We start from the raw sequence: 10,477 nt of genomic DNA, 5'->3' as shown, positions 1-10,477 counted from the left end.
CTTCTGTGCGTAAATTTATAAAATAGTAAAAACATGCAAATTTTGCGACGATGGGTTATTTCCCGGGAGATCCTTGCTTGCTTGCGGGAATGCGGGAGACTCCCAGATTCCGGGAAACTCCTGTGATTTAAGGGAGGCTTGAGACCCCTGCATTTATTAGAATTCTTTTCTACTAATAGGCCTCAGGAAAGGTAACTGCACTATGTGATATTATGTTTATGACTGAGGATTAATAACCAATGGTTTTTATTTACTTTTCGCCAGCTGCCTTCCATGAAGTATCTGTCTATCCGAAGAAAGAGCTGCCATTTTTTATCTTGTTTACAGCCGGTCTGTGCACGTTCACCGCTCTCTTGGCCCTTCTCACTCACCAGTTCCCAGATCCAATGGGATTTCTAGCTAAAGCAGTGAGTACTTTAATAGTAATAATAATAATAAATATATTATGATAATAGAAACATTAATAACAAGAGCACTCAGTAGAGAGCATATCTCCGCCCACCGCAAAACCCTTTCTATAAAATAAACCTCCCAAAAAAAAGTTCCTAATTTACTTCAACCACTCATTTCCCCAACTCATTTCGCACCACTCCTCTTCAAAAATGCACAATGACTCACCAATTTCTTTCTATAAAATAATTCTTCAAAAATATGTTCCTACTTTCCAACCACCAACCACAATCTACTTTAAAAAAGTTACACTAACAAAAGTTACAGCTAATAATAAACAATCTGGCCAATCTCTTACTTTAAAAAAGTTACACTAACACGAAAGTTTCACTTAGATGAGTTAATTATTTTTTGAGATATCTGATCTGCGACGTTTTGCTTTGAAGGGTGCATATCTATCCGCACCAAAATCACCACATTTTTCAAACGCCTTCTATTGTATCAGTTGTACACCTGGCAATTCCTTACATGTTCTGATTTAACATACTAGCATGTTTTACCCTTTATAGCTGACAAACAAAATGCATGCAATGTATTGGTGTTGAAATGGAAGTATTATGGAAATAGAAATATGGGGAATTGGTTGTTAGCATCACATGTTAAAATGTAAAGATGCATTAAAAGTATTCCCAATAAGTTCCAAAAAAAGTACGCTGTACACATTTACTGTAATTACACTAATTTAAATATTCATAAAAACCGAAAGGTCTACTGATTAATCTCAGATAAGAAAGTATAATACATACTCCAAGTATTGAAATACACGCCATCGTGTTGGGATTCAATATTTCGACATTAATTAATTCGACATTAATTATGTCATCATCAGGGAAACATTGTTTCAGCCTACGGGTAATATGCTAAATTTTTCTTTAAATGGTCCTCATGTCCACAACGTACGTCGGATCCTGACCAAAATTTAAACACTTCTTTATTAAAACATTACAAACTATTATGGAAAGCATCATTTTCAACCATTGATTCAATCAAGAGATATTTAGGTGTGGGTTCTAATGGTCTTCACATGTACCCTCGTATTTGTATCGTCACCAGCACTTCACAATTTCTTCCTTTTAACTTGGTTAAACCTTTCACAAAGATTTCAATCATATCATTTGATTATTTTTGAAATTTCTGGTCTGTGATGTTTTCCTTTGAGTGGTCCTCATATGCACACCCTACGCTGGTTGGCCACCAAAATTTAATCACCGCATCCTTGGGTTATACCAAACAATCCCTGTAACTGGCATTTTGAATTATTTTGTACACAAGAAACACACAGGATCTCAAAAATTTAAATGACCCTCAAGTTCACCCCCTAATTTGGATCGTGACCAGCGCTTGATAATTTATTCCCTGTAACTTCTTTAAACTTTCAGGAAAGTTTCATTCATGCCAGTTGAAAACGAAAACACATATCTCCTGGCGGAGTTAATAATATTAATAGCAATAATTTTATATATAAAATAATAATATGTTAGACTTACATAGTGCTTAAAGCCAACAACGCCTCTAAGCGCTTCACATTGTTACCCCCATTCATTTGATTAAACGTCTATGGAACACAAACTCAAGCTCCCAAGCTGAGTATTCCATAATGTTGCATTAGCTACAAGAGCACATTTTTGGCATTTAACCCCTACCAGGTAGCCATTTATACTCCTGGGTGGAGAGAAGCAATGTAGATAAAGTGCCTTGTCCAAGGACACAAGTGAAATGCACCGCGAGGGATTTAAAGCCTGACCTAGAGGTTGGGAAACCAAGCGGTTCCCACTGCACCAAACCACTTCTTCATGATTATAATGATGATATGGTAATGATGAAATTAATTAGATTGATTGCTATATAATAATGGTGGTAATAATTATACTGAAAATTGATATTAGTAATAATTATACTGATGATTATAATAAAAGTATTTAATAATGATAATGGAAGTTTCATATTTGTTACAATTATTGTTGTTAATAATAATTTAATATAATTATCTACATTTTAAAAAACAAAGGCATGCTCTTCATATCCATACATTCATGGAAGAGTTTAATTGCAACATGGCATTGTTTTATTATCATTATTTTCTTGTTAAACAGTATTAAAGAGAATTGAATAATTGATTGATTCAAGGAAATGCCTAATTTGTTTTCATTTTCTATCTTTCACAGTTCCTTTCTTCAGTATCTGTTCCCTTCAGCTATTTGGTGGATAAACTGGAGACAGTAATTCCCTCCAGTTTACTGCAGCAACTGACAAAGCTCTAGCGCCCCCAACGGTCAAGAAGGGAGTACACAGCAAGATGTTGCCTAAAGACAGGGCAGGTGCTACACAAATTTGAAATTGTAGTTTCAACTACACTGCTTCTGAAATTTCGAAAATGAAATTGCTCTAATTTATTTTCTGTGAGGGTACTTAACCATAAAAAAGCACTTTGTCAAAACAATAAACACTTGGTTCTCAGTCATTAGTGCTACTTTTTAAAAATATTTATTACTGAAATGATGTGTGATGTTTTATACACATTTACTATTAAGTCATTCATGGAGTAAGAGGTTTCTCAAAATTCAATTAATTATCCATTGTTTTTCATGGTAAACCATTTAATTCAGAGCCCTCTCAAGATATCCTTTTAATGTGCAAATTATTTTTGAAATTAATCAACAATATTTTGAATCTGGACATAGGGAGTCTGGCAGCCAGTTGTTCTGTTACCTTTGGCAGGTAATACGGTGCACCAGGTAGTGTCTTAACACTCTGACCGCCGGGGGTTTGATAAAATGGTATCAGCCACTGCCAGACATTTTAGCAAATTTTAACACTTTTCTGAATCTTGTTGAGAGTGCGTATGTGATCAGATTTACATGAATAAATACGACAAGAACTACAAACATCATAGCTTGACAATGGTACCAAACACTTTATTCTAATCACAATCTGTGACCCGTAAAATGAAAATGACTCACTTCTGGAGATTTACGCAAGCTAGACAATTGCGATTTTGTGAAAGTACATACCGCTACACACAATGTAAACAAACAGATAGTGAAGTCCAGATTGAATATAGTGTTCAAATTGTTAGTACATATCGGTAATTACCCCATCTATCGGATTCTGTAAAAAAACCTGAAACCTGGAGATTTTTTAAGGTGAATAAAGCTCTGTCCATACTATTAAATTGTGATGATGTCATAATTATATCACAGATATTTGTCACAAAATGTGAGTCTGGACAATGCTTTATGTATTTAGTTTTGATTAGCATCACATATATATTTATAAAGAATACTCATTATGTTTGAAAAAAGGAAAACACCAGAAGGTTGGTTTATAGTTTACCTGAAAAATTCTCAGTTGACTAAACGATAAATTACTCTAATAACCAACCAAAGAAACAGTAAACTAACTATTCATGCTGAAGAAACCACAATAAATCTGCGGCTTTATTAAGGCTAATTCTGTAGTTCCTGATGATTGATGGTGCCCTGGCAAGTTTAGACAGTTTGCTCAAAACTTGATCGATTGTTCTATTATTGTATTTGATTCATCATCGTCTGTCATTCAGCATCCAGAAATGCTCTGGTTTGAACTTACCATTAATCACATCACCGCAATTTACATTGTTTTGTTTTGACTAAGCTGCTGGTTCACGGCCAGCGACATTCGTCAAATGATCTTTAACGATTGACAGTTAAAAAAACATGTTACTCTAAAATGTTTTCATGGTTTCCAGTTGATATCATTGATTTTGACAATGCTTCCAATGACCCGGTCAGTGGCCTTTCTAAATTACTTTTACTTTACCCCCCACAATTCCTTTCATTATCGCCCTTCAAGCACAACATAAGTATTAAACTCCAAGAAATCTATTGTTATTATTTACCCTATCCATTCACATGCAATATTTTTTTATAATTAAGAAAGCATAATGAAAGAATTGATTAATATTATCTTGATCTGTTAAACACAGACTCATGACTGTGTGGTTGAGACCCAGCCTAAAAACACTACCTTATTTTATCATCCTTGTCAAATACTGTATGTCTATTTCTTTATTGCACAAACATAAATGATAACAATGTTCCTGTTGTTAAAAAAAAAAAAAACATTAAAAGTTTTGAAACTTGTTGCATTCACTGAAAAATTGTGTAATTTGTACTTGCACTTTGAGAAAACTGTTTCCTAGTAGAGTAATGATAATGATGACGGTGAGGATGATGATGATGAGAAGAGTGTACCACTGGCTCTTTTAGTGAGTGAGTCAACCCTCCTGTAGGCCCCACCAATAATTTTTTAAATATTGTCAGGCAAACATCGGGGAGGCATGGATCATCAGTTGGTTGTTTTTGTCATCGAAGTTGCCAATTACAATCGGAAGGTATACAACATTACATTATAAAATGTCTCCCAGAACATAAAAAAATCTAATTTTTTTGAGAACCTTTTGGACCTCAACCGAAGATGCTTGTTCCACTCACAAGTGCTTGCTGGGGCCACCCAACATTCAAACTGTGCCACCTATGGAATGAACATGATGAAAATAGAACTTGCAATAATAATCATAACAAAATTATATTATTAACTTAAGGGAGAGAGATAGGGTTTAATGCAGTGTGTGAAAAGTTGTATGCATTATTGTGCCAATTCGAATATTATTAAGTATGCGTGGGTGGGGTGCGGACACAACATCCCCATCCCCCCCCCCCCCAAAAAAAATTTTTGAAATGGTCTTTTTTTAATCAATTATTTCACTAAACTCATTCATAATAATTGCAAAATGCTCTGGTATGCATTGCATTTCATTTGCCAGCTCTTCTACCCATGGATTTTTAATAACTGTTCTACGAAATTTATTGGAAGTTGATCGGCTCCAGTGATTGCAGAATGATCAATATGGACAATTTTTTCTGTAGTTGGCCTACAGATACAAAGGACATAAACGTTACTTCTTCAGATCCCCAACACCACCGGATGAAAATTTTAAAAGAATATTCGCGAATTATAGGTTTCAGAAATCCAGTATATAAGGCCCTCAAAACCCCCACCCTGCCGGGGCCCTAGGTGACATCCCAGCTTAAGGCTTGATTCGCTAGCAGAATGCATCCCCCCTCCCCATCGACAATCCTGCCTACAGGCCTGTGTAGGATTAAGAACCTAGAATATGAAGATTACTGGCTCAACATGCCAATGGTGGTGTTCATTTTCTGTACTGGGGTTGTTGCTAAGTTCCGACAAAACAACAGCGTATTTAGAAGACAGCGCGTATATTTTTTTTTCTTCAAGTGAAGCAATCCTAAAATAGGAAAAATTATGTGTTGACATACACTATGACTTCTCTGAACAGACAACGACCGTCGATCAAATCAACAAATTCCGGTCCGTGATTTCTTTAGTCTGACACTTCGATTGATAATGCCTGAGATTTTGCTGACTTTTGTGGTGTTTTAATATTCGGTTTCCTTAATCAAATTTTGGGGGTGAGTATGTCAGTGGATGGCTCCAGAAATTTGCCGACAGATGGTCCGACAGCTGGGTCGGAACCAAGAGGCCGTCTAGCGCCTCAGTCAGGGTCCTGGAATAAAACTTGGGGAGAGGTTTTTATGGCTTAGATGGCCCAAAACGTGTTATTAGACCACAATATTCGGATGGGATTGAGCAATCAAAATATCCTTATTTTGGATAAGGAAAATTAACATGTTGTTTGGTCCGACGACCAAGATGTGGCGTCGACGACAGGGTCCAGGTCATTCCGACGGTGGGGGAGGTCATTCCGACAGTGTGTGTGTGGGTGGGGGTTGACACATTTATGATTTGTCCCTCACAAATAAATCATTTTACGTTTCATCATGCAACTTTTACGTGTTGAAATTAGACATTGTAATAATAGGCATAGGCCAAATTATTATAACAAGGGCCTAATAATAATTATATTGTTGTCGATCTTTTCATATAGTTATAGATAGGAAGTTTCTACTTATTAGCTATAGCATAGCTGTTTAGCTGGCCTATAATAGGACTATTTTGGACATGTGCCTGTTCAATCAATGAAGAAAGTCACATGATTTCTATATTTACAAATTAGAATTATAAAATAATGAATTATTTAAAGCCACAGTGAGAACTAGTTTTTTACTGTACAGTACTTAAAAAATATACACTATATACCGGAAATCGTGGTTACGCAAGAGTAGGCACAGGTCCTTGCAGTGATTATACACAGATTTGGCTTCCGACGACCGACACGGTTGAATGCGTCCGCTGTGCTTTGCGTAAGATTTGCATTGCTGCGAACTATCGTAGACTTTCAACCACATTCTGAATAAATATAACAACACATGGATCAAGTGCGATCCATGGACCCCGTGTAAGTAGCTCAGGTCCAATATCTTCTACAGTAGTAAGGACCTCTAACGGGATATTCCATTTTCTGCACAGGTTATCCAATTATCTAAAGAATGTCAAACCTTATCGTCGTGCTTTGCGATCGCGAGAGGATGTAAACAACGATTTAACAACCGTATTGAGGATGTTCGTGGCTTATGATGGTATTTGTTTTTTTCGTAAGTGTATCATGTATTTAATAAAATCATATGTATTAATTTATAACCCGAAAACAAACGTTAATTTGATGGATCATTTAGGCCTAGCTAGGCTAGGACACCAGGCCTATATTACTAGCCTACTAGATGAGATCAAGCTAGCTTAGCTAGGCTGGCTGGTCTAGGCTAGGCCTAGAAGTTTACGCTTAGCCTAGCCTAGGCCTGGGCCCAAAACTGCTAGGCCTCTAATCTATCGAATACTGCCTCCATTCCTAGCTAGGCCCAGGCATGATATGGTCGATGTAGGGCTAGGCAGTCTGGGAGGTATACGTAGCCCCTCCTCCTTCTAATTGATTGTCAAACTCTGTCTACAGACAGTGTAGTAAAAAATGTAGTGATATTTATTAATAAACAGAACTGATGGGTCTATGCCTAGCACTGCAGGCCTATTTAGTATTTTGATAGCGCTGCAGTCCTATTATTAAATTGATAAGTTAAGTGTATGCTAGCCTAGGTCCTACATTTTGGCTATTAATTTTTAAGTGCTTTGTTGAATGATGTTAAATTTCCATTATATTTTATGTAGTAGTATAGGCCTTATTATTTATTGAAAGCAAATTTAAAAGTAAAAAATAAAATGTCCATATTAGTGTTTATTTAATGAAAGTCAAAATATATTATATTTTGTTTTGGTGAAAGAGCACAATTTACTATTTTGAGAATAATTTTAATGCCTTTTTTTTTTACAACAGTAACAACATAACAATATGACAGCTGTAAACTGGATTGGCTTCCTTGTTGCGAAATAAACGAGTTGTATTTCTGCTCTGAGTGATTGTGACTACCTTACTGCTTTTTGCTTCACTGTGATATAGTCAGTGTTGATGCAATTGCATTAGGGTCTTGACATATCACAATTTCAACTACAGTAATGTACCTACAACAGTTCTTATTCCCATTACGAAGCAGCTTTCAACTGAAGTTTTAAACCATATTACTACTGATACGAATGATGATAGTACTACAAGTAAGATATTTTTAAACATTTATACACACAAATATTTTACAATTACATAGTCATGATTATGTACAGACGTAATGAAATAGAATTTGAAATCTTAAAAACCGTAAAAATATGTATTTATAATTATTAATATGATCCATATCTTCAATTGGTTTTTGTTGGAATATAATTAATATTTCCTCACAGATACATGCAACTTATTTGATGTCAACATCACTTCTGGAACACTCTAAAATAAAGGAATAAATGTTTCGAGAGATTAATATTTAGGAAAACAGTTTTGCTGAAATTTTTATTATAAGTACAAAACTGGTGTCAGTGCAGCCTTTGAAAGGTACTTTCTTTCCAAAAATATAAATCAACAGTGATGTTGACATTTGCTTAATTTATTTAATGCTCTTGGATAATAAATATTTAACTGGTTTTTACCCCTTGGATTTTAAATGCATATTTTCTTTCATCCATGTATTAATTAACTTAAATCAGTAAACGTTAATCTTTTGTTAAATTGTGGCTGGTTTTCTTCATGAATGGAGAGAGGATGATGTTGATTCACTGATTCTGCCTATTGTACCACTGGAGCTCCACATGGATGCTCTTTTTCCATTACTGTTTCCATTATATCTAATTATTTTATACCTGTTAATAATGAAAGTTTTTTTTATATCAATTTTCCTGGGTTTTTTTTTTGTGTAGATATAATTAACTTAGTAGTTGTTTAAACATGACATATTAAACTGGGCTGTAACAAAGATAAGTTGAGCTCCAAATGTTAAAAAAGAAAAGTACTTCCTCATTAGGAAAATTTAATGTTGAGTGTAATGTTTTATCTGTTTAATGTATCTTTTACACAATCGGCTTCAATACTCAGCAGTGTGATTTGGTTCAATAATAAGGGGGAAAAAATGCTGGTAGTCCAACAAGCTAGTAAGATCATAGGTACCGGCGTTAAACAACCATGTAGGCAAGGACCCCAATGATACACAACTACCCAAATGATACAGAACTACTCGAATAAACACCCAAATGACAGGAAATTACCAAAATGTCTATACAGTAATTAACGTTGAAACCTTTTGAATTTTTAACATTAACAAGTATTTATTTGTCAGAATTGTTTGTAATGGTTTTATAATTTACTTAATCATTTAATAATAATAATAATAATACAGTACATTTTCGTATAGGCCTATGTATTTATATGATTTATTCTATTAATAGATGCTAATGATGTTTTTGTTTATTAATGTCATACGTGTTACTATATCATCAATAAATTTGTCCTAGTAAAACCACGAACGTCCTCAATACGGTTGTTAAATCGTTGTTTACATCCTCTCGCGATCGCATAGCACGACGATCAGGTTGGAAATTCTTTGGATAATAATTAGATAACCTGTGCAGAAAATGGAATATGCCATTAGAGGTACTTACTACTGTAGAAGATATTGAGCTACTCAATATCCTGAGCTACTTACACGGGGTCCATGGATCACTCTTGATCCCAACACATTAATATAGAATAGAAAGTGGTACAAAAGTATTTCTTAGGCGTAATATCCAAAGATGACGTGGGAGTTACCTTCCTCCTGTTATCGTGTGCATATACAACGACGACACGCTTGTGTAGTTCCAATATTATATCACGTGGTATTTGTACGGTTCTACCAATTGTTTAATTAAAATCACCTTTGTGCGACAGGAGCCGAAATAGCTCAGTTGGGAGAGCGTTAGACTGAAGATCTAAAGGTCCCTGGTTCAATTCCGGAGAACCCGCTTGGGTTCTGAATATTCCCGGGTTTCGGCACCATTTTTTATTTTTATAAATCACGGTAAGAAGATTTGTATCTGAAAGTAAAATCGTGAATAAATATATATTTATTTTTGCTTGTGAATTTTTTTTTTTAATGTACTTGCACAACCTCTTTATTTTTTTAAAATTATCTGACATTAAACTTCCTGAATGTGGCCTGCTGTTTTTCGGCTGATTTTTTTTTGTGATACTATTTTAGTGTATTTACTGTAAAATTATTAGAGTATATTATTAGATTGTGCAAAGATTTGTTAGTCTTGAAAGTGCTACCATTTTACTGCGCAGCATGGGAAAGGTCATGCGGAGTTGATACGGTACTGTAAGAGGAATGTTGGTTGAGCCGGCCAGGGGAACAGTGAATTGAGCCGGCCATCTGTAATTTAGTTTTACTATTTTGCTTTTTGATGGATTCTCTTGTATTTTATCTTGTTTGTTGGATTTTGTTGATTTTTAATATTTTTGTGTTAGTATACTGCTGTAATTTTATTTTTAATTCATATTTTTTCCGTGAAGAACCTAATTTCAGGCCTTAATTTTCCTTTTTATGAATGCACCGCCTACGCGGCTGAGTACCATTGATATATAAAAGTGTATATCCAATGTGTGTATCGAAATAAATAATATTGATAATAATAATAATAATAATTATTATTATTA

At 34.8% G+C, this 10,477-nt stretch overlaps 1 protein-coding gene across 3 annotated transcripts in view; it reads left to right on the top strand.

The window, feature by feature from the left end:
- The window catches only part of LOC117107833 (suppressor of tumorigenicity 7 protein homolog), a 45,838-nt gene extending 41,249 nt beyond the window's left edge, over positions 1-4,589 (top strand). For all 3 annotated transcript variants that reach the window (XM_033249621.1, XM_033249622.1, XM_033249623.1), the window contains exons 11-12: positions 265-407; positions 2,616-4,589. In XM_033249621.1, the coding sequence (XP_033105512.1) occupies positions 265-407; positions 2,616-2,711 (239 nt within the window). In that variant the 3' untranslated portion in view covers positions 2,712-4,589. The remainder of the gene's footprint in view (positions 1-264; positions 408-2,615) is intronic.
- Positions 4,590-10,477: the final 5,888 nt, after the last annotated feature.

Source organism: Anneissia japonica, unplaced genomic scaffold, assembly GCF_011630105.1.
Source record: "Anneissia japonica isolate Jap-2015-1 unplaced genomic scaffold, ASM1163010v1 scaffold288060_len1141017_cov207, whole genome shotgun sequence".
Classification (NCBI taxonomy): Eukaryota; Metazoa; Echinodermata; class Crinoidea; order Comatulida; family Comatulidae; genus Anneissia; species Anneissia japonica.
This window is presented reverse-complemented; position numbering and strand designations above follow the sequence as displayed.